The following is a 19,818-nucleotide window of genomic DNA, read 5'->3' on the forward strand; positions in this document are numbered from 1 at the left end:
TTCGAAATTTACTGGATACAAAAACAAGCAAAAAAAAAAAAAATCGATGACGTCATAGCAAAATACTGAACGTCAAATATTCAAGATGGCGGTAAAATATGGAGTCAAATCTGATAAAAATCTAAAAATGGTTTGAAATGGAAAATCCAAATGGGTTGGCCAAATTTAAAAATCAGCGAAACAAGCAGACGTCGACTTGCAAAGGCAGCTGCTGGTCTAAACGTTGTTGGCATTTTTATGTGTTTAATTATTCTTATTACTGGCGCTTACATATCTGCAGCCATTCAAAGTAAAACGCACTTGATTCAAGATTTTGATCCAAATGCGCTGCCAATATTTATGATTGTTGTTGCGTTTATTGGAACGTTCATTAGTGCTTGTGGGATCAAAATTTGCTGGAGCAATCATAAACCCAAAAATCGCGCAGATTTGAATCTATTCTTGTTGATATATGTAATTGGAGTGGCAGTTTTGTTTGTGTGTGTTTTTGTATCAGCTATAGTATGCTTTGTTGCTATTGGACTTCTGAAAGACGGATTCTCATCTGGTATTTCATCGTCAATGAAAAAATATAATTTGGTCCAAAGTAAAAAGGCAGAGATTGACCAGCTTCAAATTGAGTACAGATGTTGCGGTGATAAAGCATATACAGACTGGTTCAAAGTTTCTTGGGTACACATAGACTACCTGAGTGAAACCAAAAAGAAGTATGTACCACTAAAATTTCGTTTTTACAATGATTTGATGAGATAATTAAAATATCATGTTCAGTTTGTCTGTCTAGAACAAAACAAAGTTCGTAAACTGTCTTTTCTCGTCATGATGTGGACGTGAAGTTATTTCGCCAATGGACGTTACGCACAATTCTCACTGTTACCATCTTCTTGTTTCTTGTTAGTAAGAGTAAATTCAATAACTTGTAACATGTTTGTCATGTAATACATTCTAATGAAGCTTCATTCAATGAATATTTTAGCTTTCAAGAACACAAACTGCATAAGTTTCTTCTTCAGGTTAACAGATACAAAAGACTATACAGTACCACAATAAATTAAAAAAAAACAACACACAATTGACCAGCACTTAATCTGCAGTTATAATTTTTTTCGTAGAACTAGGAGATATCAGGTTGAATTTTGCACACTTACTTTTATCGTAATGTTATAAATATAAATTTATTACTAAAAAACTTGGCCAAATTTCTTTCAGCAAATGCTAGATTGTTTGATGGATTGTTGGTTGCTTTACTCAGTGGCAAATGTTTTATGCTTATTCGGGACGATCAGGAGACGTAAAATTTAATGACAGAGTCAGTTTATACATTTCTTTTTTCCGATTATCTTACAATTTTAAATGCTAATTGACTTCTCTACCAAATACTTTGATTGAGTACTGACCAGTCGGGGAACTCTGGGGGAGAATTTAGAAGAAAAAGAAATTGGCTGATGTAATAACGATTAAAAAAGGAAGTAGAACAGAGTGTTGTTAGATAATAAGATATTCATAAACAAAGCGTGGTCAGATATACATGGAGCGTTTTTTAGAGTGTTGTTTCTAATTTTTGTGTGTGTTTTCTAGAGTGTCACAAATCATCACACTGCTGTGGTTACATACAACCAAATAATCTTAGTCTACAATAGAGGAGCTGATATGAAGAAATCGTTCCTCAAAACTTTGAACCACATTGTAAAAACAATTTATTGGCAGCTCGTTAGACGCTCTCTCTGCTGCTTGAGCTAATTTGGTAAAATCATCCCTCCATCTTCTTCTCTAAAGTCTTTGGCCGCCATAATCTTCCAGTATCATTTAACGATGAGACAGTAGACCCCTACAGCTGTGCTCCCAAACACCTGTTTAAAACTGGCGCATTGTGTAGATAGGAACCTGTAATGTAATGGTTGCTGTTGAAGGCTTATGCTTGTCTTTCGTTTATTGTGGGTTTTTTTCCACAAATAAAGCCGTTGGGTTTTATAGTTAGACAGATCCACATTTTATCACGTTTGTGGGACTGTTATATGTAACTTTGAGGTATGGGTTTTGCTCATATTTTATTGCTCGTTTGGTTGTTTTGGATTAATATATTGTTGGTATTCAAACCCAGTCTCTTTTATTTTTATAAACATTCCAAATCAGTTACAAATATATCACCCATGTACCCAAATCTAACTGCTAGCTATAATCTGCTTTAAAACCGTAATAATTTATTCAATTCCAACAACACGACTTTAATCAGTATCATCAATCTCTCGTTTCTTCTTCTTTGGCCCTAGAACAATGTATACATAACATTACGAAGTTCTATGCATACCTTTCAACAGAATCATAATTTGTTTACATTTCCAGTTCGAAAAGAAAGCCTTTGACTTAAATATATCTCATATTCATGTTAGTATGTAGAGGTTTTAGATATATATACCAACTTATTCAGTTTATGATGAGAATCTTAGTTCTTGACTCACAATAGACTTTTTTTGGTAATTAAATTCAGTAAGTTTCCTCACATGATCTCATGTTCGTTATGTTTCAAATAGAGTTACACTTAACAAAATTTCCGGTTTTCTGTTTTCGGAGATTTTAATGATTTAAATCTTAGTTTTTTGTCTCATAATAAAAATTTCCTTATACACTCATCTTTGTGATATCTCGTAATGAAAGATATTGCTCATTTTTTTTCATAAAAAATATTGACATTTTCTTTTTCTTTAAAAAAAACCCACATTTATTACTTTCTACCACTATTTACTTTTAGTATATCAAATAAGATGTCTTTATAGATACAAACACACTCAAAACACTTTCTGGTGAAATTTTAAGCCTTTTATACCTCCATCATGTTGACTGGACTACAAGCCATAAGACACCGATTATTTTTTTCCCCAGGGTATCATAAATATGAAAGCAAACATGTTTTGGTTAACCTAATAGGCATCGTTTAAATCCATAACTTTCCATATTATAGAGTCTACACCTAAAAATCAAACAAAACAACAACAACAAAAAGTAAAAAAAACCTGTCAGCAAACAAGAAACAAGCTTATATTTCATTTACATTAAGATACTGTTCCAAAAATACTGCCTGCTTTTCTAATTATCTCTATGTATATAAATAGAGATAATTACAGCGGGTTAGACTTCATTAAAAGTTGAAATAAAGGTGATTTGTAATATAAATTGCATTTTTTCTTTCAATGAAATAATTTGCTTAAAAGGTGTGTCCAGGTGTGTGTGTGACTGTGATCCAGTCCCCTCCTCTGGATCGAATACCTTGGCTAGCGAGGATGAAATGTTTCTGAAGAGATGAACAATGCGTTTGTAGTAAAATGTTGAAAACAAATAAAATACTAAGAATGTATCTAAAATGTATTTATAATACTTGCGCCTATGATAAAGTAACACTAGCGGGAAAAAATTCACAACTACGGTATCTGACGTTTCAGTAACAACGTACACAATCTAGAACCCTAGAAATTGACATTTCAAATACAATGGTACACCGATTGAAGTTGTAAATGGCTTTAATTATGTCGATAGGAATACTATTTAATAAAACGGGAAACTCTAATACATGCAAACCCACTTGGAATAAAATATAACTGAGGCAATGTATTGGGACCCCCCCCCCCCCCCTTCCCCCATTTTTTTTAAAATTCAAAGACATCAAAGAAATTATTGAAACGCACTCAACATGTTAAGCGTGTTTTATTATGATTTGTCAACATTCCTGATATACTTACCATAGGGACATACTGTAATTTACGGCAGGTTTTCTTTTTTCGTATTATAACTATCTTCATTTATATACACAATAGTGAAATATGACCACATTGTTTGGAATGACTCAAAAGGGCGACCTTGTGTCAAGAAGTAACAAATATATTTTATAACTAAAAGGATTAAACAATGAATTGGTCAAATAGTTTTTAATCTTCGATATAATTGCAGGACTGGAGAAAATTATTTGAATGACGATGTTCCATTCAGCTGCTGTAATCCAATATATGATAGACCCTGTATACATCACCATGTCCATGACAGTGACTTGCATTACAACTATGACTTTAAGACTCAGCATTCCCTATACACGGTTGGATGTACAGATGCTTTGATGGACTTCTATGGTGATAAGGTTCTGAGTGAGATCGGTGGTGTCATTATGTTTGTGTCGATTTTAGAGGTAAGCTCAGTTAGAAGAAAACACATTCATTGTTAAAAATTAATAAGAAAAGATGTAAAAGTTTTTTTGCAGAACAAGAATTTAATAACATTAGGATTTCAAGTGATATATAAATATAAATCTGAAATAACTTTGCAAATGTGTTTCATAATTCATTCAAAGAGGTAGAAATGCGAAACTTGAAGAGCATCAGATTCTTGCGAAATACAACTCATAACCATAAATGAAGTGTGGTTACTGTTCCCTGTAATTGTATACATATCAAGAGGCTTAAAACAGAAAGTTGTTTCAAAAATCAAACTTCCAATTACTTTTTTAATAAAATTACAGCGTTTTATCATTAAAATTGTGTTAGTATCCGCAACGGCCAAAGTGCTTTTGATAAGTTACTGTGGGTTCATCTATTTTCGTGGGTACCAATTTTCGGAGATTGTGGTAATCTTGCATTTTCGTGGATATTTGATTGCTTGGTTCTGCCAAAGTCTGCATACATTCTTATTGCTTTTTTTGTAATTCGTTGTCCGTGGTACATTAAGATTCGTGCTTCCCGTATTATCACGAAATCCACGAAAATTGGTATCCAACGAATAATAACGAATCCACAGTAGCTGAAATGTTTGCCACTGAACGGTATGCAAACAACAAATTCCCTTTTAATCTAAGTATATTCAGGGTAAAATCATAAGTACATTATATATTATTATTGATCAAATGAATGTAAAATAATAATTAAAAAATGCACATTTAATTATTCCAAGGACTTGTATAGAATAAAAGAGACTACAATAAAAAAATAACCGGCTAGTTGATTTATTTCGTTGCTTACTGCTCAAAGGAAATCGATCTTTGTACATTGCGACTACAGTGGTCAGCCTTTCTGGTCTCATGGATGAAGCTAGGCCTGTCAAACAGAAGAGACAGCGTAAAACAAAAATAAAATGGAACCATTCCGTGCATTTCTGTTTGTTTATTCTTGTTTTTCTTTTTTCCAATCATATTGTGCATAATACTGTTGTAAAATGATGCCCTTTATGGATTCCTGATTAGGCTACACAAAATTGTTATTTAGTTTTTCTGTTCTTTATTTAACATTGTCATAAACAGTCGATATAGCACTTTGCGGCAAAAACTGTGACACTTTTACTATGATGTTTCGTGAAAAAGAACATCATAGAACGGAAAGTTTATATGCACTATATACTATTTTTTTCAAAGGTCAAAATATAGGGCTGTGCGGCTAATTTTCAACATTTATATGCCACGAACTTCTAAGAGTAAGTAAACTTATACTAAAACTGTACCCTTTTAATACCTCTAGTTTTGGACCTCCTGAGAATTAAAATTTAGGTACTACCATGTTTTTCTATACTGGTTATTTTCCCAACTGATGTCTCAATGAGACGAAACACAGAGATCATATCTTGGAACCAGTAAGTAAACAAATTAACATATCTATGAATATTATATATTTCCTCAAAAGAGCCGTGGTTTGAGAAACAGATGTACTTACAAAGTACAACCTAAATTATCTGGTGTATTAAACCAACCTTACGAGACCTGCATGGCCAGTAGCCAAGGTCGTGAAACAATCCCTTGCATAGTCCGAGATTACGCTGACGTCCAACGGCTGTTTTGCTAGACAAACTGGGGTCGTTAGAGTAATATCAGACTATCCCTTGTAGTAATAGTGCATTTAAAATTTCTCCCAAAATGATTAACACTAGGAAAGTTTCTACGTTTGTTTCCCTTTTCTCATCACTTTTTTTTTCTTGCACTGTGCAGATGTCAATTGCACAACTATTTTAACAAGGTTTGAAAGTTGTGAAAAATGGGTTTTACCCGGCCACGTCCACTTGTATTTTTTGTCTATCTGATGAATTAAGCCTTTTTCAACTGAGTTTTATAGTACGTTCTAATGTTGTACTGTTATACCACTGTCCCAGGTGAGGGGGTGGTTGGGATCCCTCTTACATGTTTAACTCCGTCACATTATTTATGTATGTGCCGGTAATTCAGTGGTTGTCGTTTGTTTTAATATGTGTTACATATTTGTTTTTCGTTCATTTTTTTTTACATAAATATGGCCGTTAGTTTTCTCGTTTGAATTGTTTTACATTGTCTTATCGGGGCCTTTTATAGCTGACTATGCGGTATGGGCTTTGCTCATTGTTGAAGGCCGTACGGTTACCTATAGTTGTTAAAGTTTGTGTCATTTTGGACTTTTGTGGATAGTTGTCTCAGTGGCAATAATACCACATCTTCTTTTTTATATTTATAAAAAACCTCAAATTATAAATGTAATTTTCTTTCAGCTTTTCATTTTGCTCATATCCCGAATTCTACAGACGTCTATAGCAACAGCGATAAAAGCCGATGACATAGAAGGAACTTCAAATGGGTACCTCTTTCCTTTTGACTTTGGTAAGGACACAGGAGATGATTCTATGGGTAAGGATAATAGCATACTTCCCACAGTTCTAATGCTGCTTTTAGGAGTTTGACATGGTCTAGCCTTTACATAAAAAATAAGAAAATGTGGTTTGATCGCCAATGTGACAACTCTTTACTAGTGACCAAATTACTGCCATTAAATAAGAATAAATATTATTTTTTTGAAATGCCAGCGAACTTAGCCTTTTGTGTGAAAATTATGGAGCTACATATATATGATGAATGCATATAATTTTTACAAGCATCAGTCCAAATGTTGACTAATAGGAACCCTCCTTTTCACATCCATGATCCGCTTCTGAGCATAATAATTAAAGGTAACTCCTCTTTATATATATATGAATACTCATATGCAAGGGAATTTACTGTTATTATCATTGGCTATCCTTTATTTCTATTGCGTATCATATGTTAATAAATAATATTCATAACAGATGTTATATACTAGTATTTATAAAAAGGATGTATATTTCAATTGCAGATGGTGTCTTACAATATGATTGACATATATATATGTTCTTACCCTGAAATCATTATGTTATAAATGTAAAAAATTTTGTTTATAATTTTCCAATGATTTGATAAGTCTTGAACTGAATTTTAATGTGCGTATTGTTATGCGTTTACTTTTCTACATTGGCTACAGGTATAATATACTATATGGGAGGGTTGAGATCTCATAAACATGTTTAACCCCGCCGCAATTTTCCGCCTGTCTCAAGTCAGGAGCCTCTGGCCTTTGTTAGTCTTGTATGATTTTTAATTTTAGTTTCTTGTGTATAATTCGGAGTTTACTATGACGTCCATTATCACTGTACTAGTATACATATTTTTAGGGGCCAGCTGAACGACACCTACGGGTGCGGGAATTCTCGCTACATTGAAAACCCCTTGGTGGCCTTCGGCTGTTGTCTGCCCTATGGTCGGGTTGTTGTCGCTTTGACATATTCACCATTTCCTTTCTCAATTTTAATATTTATGCAATAGCGAAATCAAACTGTTCACCAAAACATTTTTAAATGATTGATTGATTGATTGGTTGATGGCTTACTGATCGACCTGCCTGTAAATAATAATAATAACTTTCTGTTTGTATATAGCTTAGAACGTTGATTTTTCCTGTTTGAATTGGTTTACACTTGCAATTTTGTGGCCCGCCTCATTTTAAGACTTATACCTCGAATATGACATACACAGTCATTTCAGTACCATATCGACAAACAATACGATTTTAGTTTGGAAATTAATAATTACTTTTGAAAATGTGGGGGAAATTGATAATTTGAAATTTTAGTACCAGAATCTATGACAAACGAGACGATTTTAGTTTTAAAATTATTCTTCCTAACTAAAAATCGTCTCGTTTGTCATAAATTCTGGTACTGAAATTTCTAATTATCAATTCCCCCACAGTATAGTAGCAATATACCACCATCACCTACATATGGGATAGACAGACGTTTCCCAATTTATTTGACATTCAAGAGATTGCAGCTCCTACGCAGACTTTGTAAAACATCACCAGTGTCAGCAGAAAGTTAATGACCAGGGATATGTCAAGTACGTCTCGTCCTTTTTATAAAAAAAAGTTCATCGGAAGGTACAAAGACCTTGTTGATAAATATTCCGTATCAACTTCACAAGTAATACATGAAGCTCTTGGAGTATAGATTCTGCGTACTAACCACAGACACTTGTCTCAGATTTTTTTTTGGCTGTGTGTTATAATAAGATGTATAGGATTTTTTTTCTGAGACAAGTGCCTGTGGTATTGACGTTGTTTATCATCTATGTAGTTAGAGTATATTTTATTGTTGAGAAAAATTTAATCGTTATATTGATAATTACATTTTGTATTTTTTCTCCTAAATGGATGTTTAACATGACGTGAACTTTTATATTTTGACATAGTCTTCCATCATGAAACTCTATTTTATATATTAAATAGGAGTTAAGACCCAGGAGGATGCAGAAAAAGAACCATTACTCAAGGCTGAAGTAATTAATATAAACGATCCTGATGGCGATTCATACTTCGACGATTCTTCTTTTGACAATCAGTACGATGATAACCCAGATCAGCCTCGTATCGCGGATCAAGACAAAAAATACCTCCTCCCAACACGATCTCTAACCGAGCACTTATACGTGAATTTACAACCTACACAGCCTCCTGTTGAGGGTGACTACATAGAATTTTTCCCGGTACCTGAGGGTGAGGACATGGAGTATAACCCAGCACAGCCACATGGCGAAGGTGAATACGAGGAATATCAACCACAACATTTACCAAACACAAACGAGGAGCCACTATATGATAGTGCAGATGGCATGTTAAATAGACAGTCTTTACCTAACGCAGACGAAGAGCCACTATATGATAGTGCAGATGGCATGTTAAATAGGCAGCCGTATGAACCACAACCAAATTATGGTTTACGTTCAATGGATTCGATTGGTGTTCCTCCTCATGCTCCTCCTCCACCGCCACCGCCGCCGCCACCACCACCACCACCTGGTCATAAACCGTATGAACCACAACAAAATTATGGTTTACGTTCAATGGATTCGATTGGTGTTCCTTCTTATGCTCCTCCTCCACCGCCACCGCCGCCGCCACCACCACCACCTGGTCAAAAGCCGTATGAACCACAACCAAATTATGGTTTACGTTCGATGGATTCTTTTGGAGTTCCTACTTATCCTCCTCCGCCGCCTCCACCACCGCCGCCACCGCCACCACCACCACCACCATTTTAAATAGATATCAATTGATTAAACTGTTTACTTTGGACAATATTTCCAAGAGAGAAAGTAACTCGTATTAACAGGCTGAAAAAAAAACATTTATATGAGTTCTTATGCAGATAGATTCTACAATCATAAACAATTGCATTTTTTTCAGTTTTCATTATCGAGAGTTAAATGAAAATACATTTGAAATAAAAGTGTAGCTACTTTTTTCTGTATTTGTTGAATTGCATAGAGATCTCGATACTGCAAACCCGTACTGCATACTAAGATATAAGAGACATCGAAATTGGAAATGTAAAATAATTCAAACAATGAAAACGGCCTGATTGATGTACAAAACAATTAACACATATCGCTTAATTATAGGGTTTTGACTTGGAACAGCTAGGAGCATCACAAATGTGAAGGGGTTTAACATGTTTTCGGGCCGCCCAACACTCCCCTAACCTGAGACAGTGTTGTAACATTTTCATGAAATCAGTTGAAAATGGCTGTTCCCACCAGATTTAAAAGATACTTTCGTTGATCGTACAGGTTAGGTTATGGGCTCAAAAAAACAACATGATAACCTTAAAAATTGGTATGGACTATCCTATTCGAAGTAAGTGTTCTACAGGTACTGTCAAACTTCCAAACCAGATATTTGTATTTATGATATACGTTCATTGTTATACCATGAGCCAGTGCCAAAAGAACACCACCAACCGAGAAAGGGAAAATTAACAATTGGGAGCGAAAAATCGTTCTTTTTGTCGTAAATGGTACACCTGATTTTCGTTTAAAACTGAAATAGATTATAAACCTAAAAAACAGGACTTTATGTATTCGATTTATATAAAGTATCAAAGTTCCCTCGGGTAAATGTTTGCAGTATATTTAAAGAATTCTTATTACTTTTAACAAGATATCGGTTAAATAGGAATGTTTAAATTATTGGAATTTAGACGGGTCTGTTGTGAGTCTTGCCATAAACTGTGATTCCTTACAGTACAGAAACAACTAAGTACATATATGTCTTCACTCTTTTAATTCTTTTTTTCACAACCTATGTAACCATTAGTTTTCTAGTTTGAATTGATTTACATAAATTTGTCATTTCGGGGCCTTTTATAGCCGACTATATTGGTTTTACCGAGTCATAGTTTGAAGGCCGTACGGTGACCTATAGATGTTAATTTCTGTGTCATTTAGTCTCTTGGGAAAGGTTATCTCAATGACAATCTTACCACATATAATTTTTATATTTTTGAACATTTTGAACATTTTCTAATTGTTTTACATTTTTGCAAAGTAAGAACAAATTCTACCCTTTTCGTTTATAGTTCCATACAATCCTAAAAGGGCGAAACTAATCCCCATAGAATACCTACAACCTACTGATAAATTGGTATTGCCAAAATATACAACCGTGTTGTCATGGAGAAAATGTATAACCTTCATCATATCACATACCCTACCCACAGTAAGTCTAACTAAATTTTACCTTTTGCAGCAAATGAATTTGCAATCAGAGTTTTAAAATATTTAATTGATTAAACTTTTGTTTGATAAGCTTATATAGATTAGACCGTTGGTTTTCCCGTTTGAATGGTTTTACACTAGTAATTTAGGGGCCCTTTATAGCTTGTTGTTCGGTGTGAGCCAAGGCTCCGTGTTGAAGGCCGTACTTTAACCTATAATGGTTTAATTTTTAAATTGATATTTGGATGGAGAGTTGTCTCATTGGCACTCACACCACATCTTCCTATATCTATTGTGTGTAAACGTAGTGTAAAGAGTTGAAAAACAAAAACTGTCTTCTAATAACGTTTTTTTCTAAAACATCTAAATAATTTTTAAAACTTCAAAATAATGAATTCCACCCTTTTCGTATGTTTTATTGCAAAACATGACAATAAGTTCTTTGACAGTAACCAATACAAAGCATGGAAAGATTAGTTGTAGAGCACAATTACTACAGGCCGAGCATGTTTTCATCTCGCATAGCGTATATTAAGCTATAATGATAAATGTAAAATGATTCATAACAGAAAACGAATGGCCTGATTTATGTAAAAAAATAATGAACGAAAAACAAACATGATATGGCTCCCGACTTGGGACAAGCACATTCAACAGACTGTAGAGAGGTTCAACTAGTTTTATGGCGCCAAACCTAAACCTTACCTGGGACAGTTGTGTAACAGTAAAACATAAGAACAAACTATAAACGTCAGTTGAAAAAGGCTCAACTCATTAGATCATTACAAATGAGAAAACAAAAACCTCCCCAACTAAGTACAGATCTGAGAGAGAACTCATAGTAAATGGCAACTGGTTCAAATCAAATAGCAACTACTAGTAAAAGAAACATCATACATCTCCAACTTATATATCAATCAGTTCATATCCAATGAATTAAATGTAAAGACGCCATTGGCAGTCAGAGAAAAACATGACCTTGTGCAATGACAAGATATCAATATCATGTAGAGACATGAAAGAGGGACGAAAGATACCAAAGGGATAACCAAACTCATAAATCGAAAACAAACTGACGACGCCATAGCTAAAAATGAAAAAGACAAACAGACAAACAATAGTACACATGTCACAACATAGAAAACTACGGAATAAACAACACGAACCCCACCATAAACTAGGGGTGATCTCAGGTGCTCCGAAATCACAGGCACTTGTCTCAATCCCCCCCCCCCCTATATACCTTAATAAATAAATTTGGTGTTTTTACTGTCTTCTGATTGGTTAAAATTATTAGTTTTATTTTCAATGTTGTCAAATTTGAGGGCGACACGCCCACTCTGACGTTGAGTATTCATACGCCAACATGTGTGTACGCTTGTTATTGTTAATATAAAGAATATAAAAAGTTCTTTGAGCCTTATTTTTGATAGAAATTTATTTATAATGAATGGCAATGATTTATTTTGATTTTATTGAACCATAAAACTAATTTTTGACTCTTCACATTTTACATAATCCGCTTCGCGGATTATTCAATGTGAAGAGTCAAAAATTAGTTTTATGGTTCAATAAAATCAAAATAAATAATAGCCATTCATTAAATATAACACAAGGTACTTAGGGAGCTACCATTTGATTTTTATGGGGGGGCTAGGATGAAAAATTGTGTCCTGCCTTTTTTTTATTTGTAATCTCTGTCCTGCCTTTTTATTTTTTTCAGTCTATTCGGTCCTGCCTTTTTTTTTCTTAGCTTATCCTGACTTTTTTACAACAATTGTCATCCTGCCTTTTTTTTTGGCCAAGTTACTCATCCTGCCTTTTTTTTTAACTCAAAATCCTGTCCTGCCTTTTTTTTCAAATTTCATCCTAGCCCCCCCCCCCCCCCCCCCCATAAAAATCAAATGGTATAATTTTTTTGAAAAATGACACCCAGTCCCGAATTCCCGTTATTTTTTTATTTTTTTATTTCTCGGTTGTCAAACCTACTTAATCTTAATATGCCGTAAATCTAAATTGATTTATCTACACAATGGTATATGACACGACTATCATTGTTGTCGGGATCATTAGTAGCAGGCCTCAGAAGTCGGTCAACGGGATGTTTTTTTGCAATCGTTTCAAACTTTGGCAACACCCAGTCCGCATGAAATTTTATACTGGTTTCTCATTGGTCAATCGTCTGGCTAAAAATAAATGTGGGAAATTTTGGTCAATTTATAACTCTACATTAGTGTCGTTGTGTACACGTGGGTTTCATAACAAACTTAATTGGGTTTGTTTCACATAATCTGTAAAGAATTTACAATAAAGATAATAATTCATAGTCAGAGGGAAGCTGACGGTATTTATATTAATATTTTTTTTATAATAAATCAATCACTGCGGGCTGGGTGTTGCCAAAGTTTGAGACGAATGCAAAAAAACATCCCGTTGACCGACTTCTGAGGCCTCCTACTAATGATCCCGACAACAATGATAGTCGTGTCATATACCATTGTGTAGATAAATCAATTTAGATTTACGGCATATTAAGATTAAGTAGGTTTGACAACCGAAAAATAAAAAAAATAACAGGAATTCGGGACTGGGTGTCATTTTTCAAAAAAATTAGTTAAGTACCTTGTGTTATTTTAAGGTATATAGGAATTTTTTTTTGAGACAAGTGCCTGTGCGCGTCATCCCAACAATGGCTTCCATTTCTACGATTGTGAAAATGAACTGGCGTAATGGGGAGATAATTTTGACGAAGTAGACTTCTGACTGGTATTGTGACTGGCTGTGGTAAAAGGTAAAGGTTTGGGTCTACTGCAATGAGATGGTGTGAGATTTTGTAAAGCATAGTGCCTCGATTGATGTTTCTGCGAGTTTCAAGTAACTTCCATTGAAGATGGTCAATCATGGAAGTGACACTACTGGTGTTGTGGTATCTGTTGGTGACATAGCGTGCTGCCCTTCTTTGTACTTTTTCAATGTTGTTTTTTTGTTTTGGGGTGTGAGGTGACCAAACTTAAGAGCAGTATTCTAAATTTGAACGTTCCATGGATTTGTATGCCAAACTTTTAGTTTCTTCCTGGTTTATTTTTAAGTTTCTTTTTAGAAAGCCTAAGATCTTATTTGCTTTTGCAGTAATATTATTTATATGTGTATCCCAAGACATGTCGTGAGAAAGAGTGATACCGAGATATTTTGCAGTGCTGACGGATTCTAAGATGTGGCCTTTTAATACATAGTCATGTTTGAATGGTGACTGTGATCTTGTCGCAGTGAGGGAGTTGCATTTTTCTGGTTGGAATTGCATACCCCAAGTTTGTTCCCAATTGGCTAGGCAGTTTAGATCATTTTGTAGTATGGTACAATCTTGTTGATTTGTTATGTTTCTGTATAAGATACAATCATCTGCAAACAAGCGTGTTTTTGATGTTACTGCTGCAGGTAGGTCATTGATGAAGATGAGAAAAAGTAGTGGACCCAAAACTGAGCCTTGGGGCACCCCACTTACCACAGGCATTTGACTAGATACCTCTCCGTCAAGGGCAACCTGTTGCGTTCTGTTACTAAGGAAGGCTGATACCCAATTCCAGGCATTTCCCCTTATGCCATAATTATCCATCTTCCTTAATAACTTTTTGTGAGGTACCTTGTCAAATGCCTTGGAAAAGTCTAAAATAATAAGATCAATTTATACACCATTATGGAGGTTACTAAGTAGTTCATGACTTAAAGTAAGTAGCTGTGTTTCACAGCTGCGTTTTGATCTGAAGCCATGCTGATTATCCACAAGGATGTTATGTGTGTCCAGATGTTTTAGTATGTTACTTACAACAATGTGTTCGAGCAGTTTGCAGCAAATGCAGGTTAGGGAGACAGGTCTGTAATTACTGGCTAGGTATTTTTCGCCTTTTTAGCTCACCTGGCCCAAAGGGCCAAGTGAGCTTTTCTCATCACTTGGCGTCCGGCGCCCGTCGTCCGTCGTCCGTCGTCCGTCGTCGTCCGGCGTTAGCTTTTACAAAAATCTTCTCCTCTGAAACTACTGGGCCAAATCAAACCAAACTTGGCCACAATCATCATTGGTGTATCTAGTTTAAAAAATGTGTGGCGTGACCCGGTCATCCAACCAAGATGGCCGCCACGGCTAAAAATAGAACATAGGGGTAAAATGCAGTTTTTGGCTTATAACTCAAAAACCAAAGCATTTAGAGGAAATCTGACATGGGGGTTAAAATGTTTATCAGGTCAAGATCTATCTGCCCTGAAATTTTCAGATGAATCGGTTAACCTGTTGTTGGGTTGCTGCCCCTGAATTGGTAATTTTGAGGAAATTTTGCTGTTTTTGGTTATTATTTTGAATATTATTATAGATAGAGATAAACTGTAAACAGTAATAATGTTCAGCAAAGTTAGATTTACAAATAAGTCAACATGACCGAAATGGTCAGTTGACCCCTTTAGGAGTTATTGCCCTTTATAGTCAATTTTTAACCATTTTTCATAAATCTAAGTAATCTTTTACAAAAATCTTCTCCTCTGAAACTACTGAGCCAAATTAATCCAAACTTGGCCACAATCATCTTTGGGGTATCTAGTTTAAAAAATGTGTGGCGTGACCCGGTCAACCAACCAAGATGGCCGCCACGGCTAAAATTAGAACATAGGGGTAAAATGCAGTTTTTGGCTTATAACTCAAAAACCAAAGCATTTTGAGGAAATTTGACATGGGATAAAAATGTTTATCAGGTCAATATCTATCTGCCCTGAAATTTTGAGATGAATTGGACAATCGGTTTTTGGCTTGCTGCCCTCCAATTGGTAATTTTTAAAGACATTTTGCCGTTTTTGGTTATTATCTTGAATACTATTATAGATAGAGATAAACTGTAAACAGCAATAATGTTCAGCAAAGTAAGATCTACAAATAAGTCAACATGACCTAAATGGTCAATTGACCCCTTAAGGAGTTATTGCCCTTTATAGTCAATTTTTAACAATTTTCATTAATTCGGTAAATTTATGTAAATTTTTACCAAATATTTTTCTCTGTTACTAATGGGCAAGGTTCATTATAGATATAATTGTAAGAAGCAAGAACGTTCAGTAAAGTAAGAACTTCAAACACATCACCATCACCAAAATACAATTTTGTCATGAATCCATTTGTGTCCTTTGTTTAATATGCACATAGACCAAGGTGAGCGACACAGGCTCTTTAGAGCCTCTAGTTTAAAAATAGGGATCACATTTGTCTGTCTTCAGTCTGTTGGTACATCTCCTTTCAAGAAAGATGTGTTAAAAATGAAAGCGAGATGTGGTGCAAATTCTGGTGCAAATTGTTTAAGAATTCGTGCTGGTATTTCGTCTGGACCTGTAGCTTTAGATTTTTCAAAAGTTTTTCTATGCCATTTGGTGTTACATGTATTTCTGCCACATATGGGTAGTTGTCCGATAGAGTTGGTATTTGTTCTTTATCATTTTCAGGTGTAAAAAACAGAGTGGTATTGCTTATTGAGTATTTCAGCTTTTTGTTTTGTGTCGTCTATCAGCATACCTTCAGATCTTGGTGCAACTCCTGAATTGTCTTTTTTGGTGGACCTGATATAATTCCAATTTTGTTTTTGTTTTTGCGAGGTTTGTAAGCTCTCGTCGTATCAAATGATGTTTTCAAGATATGTCCAGTAAGCTTTTCTTGTCTCTTTCTGAAGCAGTTTTTTTGTTTCCCTGTACTGTTTATTTATTTTACTATGCGAGTCTGTTTCATTTTTTTGAACAATTTGTTCCTTTTTCTAATCAGTTACCTTATTTCTTTATTAATCCATGGTAGTTTTTGTTTGGTGTTATTAATCATTTTAGTAGGGATTGACTCTTCCATGGTTTTTAATACCTTTGTTTTGAAATTATCCCAAAGTTCGTCCATTGTGAGATTTTCTAGGTTTGTAATATTGTTCAGATGTATGTCATTTAGCTTTTCTTTAATTTGTTCAGTATTTGCTTTTTTGTATAGGAAAACTTTTCTAGGTGTTTTTTTTTGCTCTTCTAGGTTTTAAGTTGGATTCAATATAAACAATTTCATGATCGGAAATTCCGGGAATGACTTGTTTTATTAACTAGAGAGCTGTTATTAGTAAAAAAAGAGATCAAGTGTGGACTGTGATGTTTCTGTGTAATGTGTTGGTTTTGTTACGACTTGTTCCAAATAGTTGTCTTGGCATATGTCTATAAGTTGTTGACATTGTTTTGAATTGTATGCCTTCTGTTTTATAGAGTAGTTGTTCCAATCAATTCCGCCAAGGTTAAAATCACCACCTAGCCAAAGATGACAATTTTCACTACGCTTTATTCTGGAGATAGATTTTCCTAAGTGTGATAAATATTCCTCCTCAGTTTTATTTGGAGGTTTGTAAAAACTACCTATGTATAAATCCGGTGACCCTGTAATCTGAACCTTAACGCACAATTGTTCACTAATGTCATCAGATTTTAGATCTGGTGGCTCTGAGCTGAGATATTTATCAGATATGAGTATGAATACCCCACCATGTGCGTCTGTTTTGCTGTCTTTTCTGTATGCAATGTACCTTTGTGGGAAAACCTCAGTAGAACTTACATCTTTTTGCAACCATGATTCATTACCAATCATAATGTCTGGTTTAGTTGTCTCAATGAGATTATCAATGTCAGCTTTTTTTATTCCTAATGGACTGGCAATTAACCACTATGTTCCAACCAATGATTTTATTTTTCAACCAAAAATCACTTTCCATCCATTATTTGTCTCAATCAGAGTACTCTGGCAGCTTTTAATACTAGTGGGCTCAAAGGAGCTGTATTATGTACAATACTATTACATTGAATGATAAAAAAAAGAATGAATATTTTATATTTTATTTACTTAATATTTGATCACAGTAACAATTGTACAAATGAAAGAACAGTGATCCAATGTCCCCTACTGATGGACATTGGCAATAACTCTAATATTATTTCTGAGGGAATTCTACTTTTACATACATACCATATAAGAATTGAAATACAATTTTTAATATAATTTCTAAATCTAAGATGCATAACTTCTTTCAGAATAATTGATCAGTTCTGATTTTTAATTCTATCTTAATCATTGCTGATATAAATCTCATAAATTTTATTAGAATCTGACAAGGTTGGCTTGAGAGCACTAACAATGAAATTTTGTTTCTAAGCAGTAAAACTCCTTAAAAAACAGTTAAACAGCACTGATTTTCGAACTCATCCAAGAAATTGCAAATATAAACCTCTGATATAATTTCATACAATTTGGCAAAGAATTGTACTGTTATAACGCTAACAAGATGGGACAGACAGATGCACAAATATTTTAAGGATCATAATTCTTTCAAATATAAGTGATCAACACTGAACTCATTGAGACATTGAATTTCATTAAAAAAAATCCAGGAATCATTGTCCCAGTGAGAGAGCTTTATAGAAGGCCATACAGACATGTGTACAGTATTTCCATGGACAAAACTCTTTTTACCAATTGATTGGCACTGATTTTCAAACTCATCTGAGATACTGTTGATATAAACCTTTGAAATAAACAGAAAATAAATTGTAGATGTGAAAATGTTTACAATATAGGATGGATGGACAGACACAGGGACACTAGTGATTCTATGTCCATTCATCTTGCAGACAGAGGCAACTAACCTTGATCTAAACATTATTTTAACATTTTCATCCTATAAATCAGATCTGTCTCACAAACAGTGCTTACAAACCAGATTTTATTACAATTGCCATTACTGGTACATAATATTTTTGTTTTCATTTACATTAAAATTAAGGGAACAGCATATCAATGTACAAAGTTTACTGGGTAGAGTTTATAATCAAATCTAAATACTGGGCTATTTATGTAAAATTAAAGCAATAACAAATTTCAATGATCTTAAATGAAATTATAGAGAATAGCAGATTTGCAATATTCTATAACAAAATACAGCCTTACAAATGTCCAATTTATAGAAAACAAAATATTGTCCTCTCATGACAGAAGGAATTCATTATGAACTTTCTGTTATATTCTGTTTAAGGATGAGGTAAAATTCTGACACCAAGTAAAATGACCCAAACTTTTTGTGGAAGCTTTCGATGTTCATGCGTAAAAGTGAGGAGAAAATTTATAATAAAAAAAAAACCAAAAAAAAAACCATACAGATTCTACTATGTTTACATTGACATTTTATTGAGATTCATAAAAATTATCAGTTCTACTGGAAATAATAGGCAAAAGGTAAATACCTCTTCATTTCAAGGAAAAATTAGAAGAACTGAAGGACAGATCAATAAACACTGATAGATCATAAATGTATAATATGAGTTAAACTATTATGCAAACATGCATAAGATGTAGGCCAATATGACCAAAACATCCAGTAGGTGGAGAATAGGAACCAAGTGATGCATTAAGCATGAAATGAAAATCACTAGTTGGTACAATTGCTGTGAATGATTTTTTTGTAGTATATTTGAGAATTGATGCAGATCAATTAGATTGGTATACCATTATGAATTTTGTAATTGATATACAACCCCCATTGATTTTGAAGATGAAATATTAAACATATACATTGTTGAGTCAACACCTGATAAATACAAATTTCATCAAAGTTGACAATTTTACAGACCATATCAAATAAAAGAAAAAGCCTTATAAGTATATTCTTCTACAACATATAAACTCATATTGTGTCAGGTATATAAAGGTTGTAATTTTTTTAATTCAGTGGATCAAAGTAGTTTTTTATTTTCATTCTTACAACCCCACCCTACTGTAGTTTAAGTGGTATGACTAGGTCTTACAGATGTTGACTCAAAGGATACAAGTCTTTAAACAGTGCTAAATATAAACAAATAGGAAAATTTAATGCAAGGGGAAATATTTATGCCCTAGCCATACTTTAAATTGTGGCAGGACAAAAGAAAAAATAAGCTTCAAA

The 19,818-nt window shown here is 34.0% G+C and overlaps 1 protein-coding gene across 1 annotated transcript; it reads left to right on the top strand.

Annotated features, from left to right (window-relative positions):
• The first annotated feature begins 44 nt into the window (after positions 1 to 44).
• LOC134712460 (photoreceptor outer segment membrane glycoprotein 2-like) lies at positions 45 to 9,587 on the top strand. The gene is made up of 4 exons (XM_063574012.1): positions 45 to 707; positions 3,943 to 4,174; positions 6,487 to 6,622; positions 8,574 to 9,587. Exons 1-4 carry the CDS (start codon positions 151 to 153, stop codon positions 9,383 to 9,385), a joined length of 1,737 nt encoding a protein of 578 aa, XP_063430082.1. The 5' UTR covers positions 45 to 150; the 3' UTR covers positions 9,386 to 9,587.
• Positions 9,588 to 19,818: the final 10,231 nt, after the last annotated feature.

Source organism: Mytilus trossulus, chromosome 3 (assembly GCF_036588685.1).
Source record: "Mytilus trossulus isolate FHL-02 chromosome 3, PNRI_Mtr1.1.1.hap1, whole genome shotgun sequence".
NCBI lineage: Eukaryota > Metazoa > Mollusca > Bivalvia > Mytilida > Mytilidae > Mytilus > Mytilus trossulus.

What these genes read in the sequence shown, in the direction of transcription:
- LOC134712460 (XM_063574012.1), top strand. Translation starts at nt 151, where the DNA reads ATGGGTTGGCCAAATTTAAAAATCAGCGAAACAAGCAGACGTCGACTT. An exon ending in CTGAGTGAAACCAAAAAGAA is followed by an intron (nt 708 to 3,942) that starts GTATGTACCACT and finishes ATATAATTGCAG; the next exon opens with GACTGGAGAAAATTATTTGA. An exon ending in CACAGGAGATGATTCTATGG is followed by an intron (nt 6,623 to 8,573) that starts GTAAGGATAATA and finishes TATATTAAATAG; the next exon opens with GAGTTAAGACCCAGGAGGAT.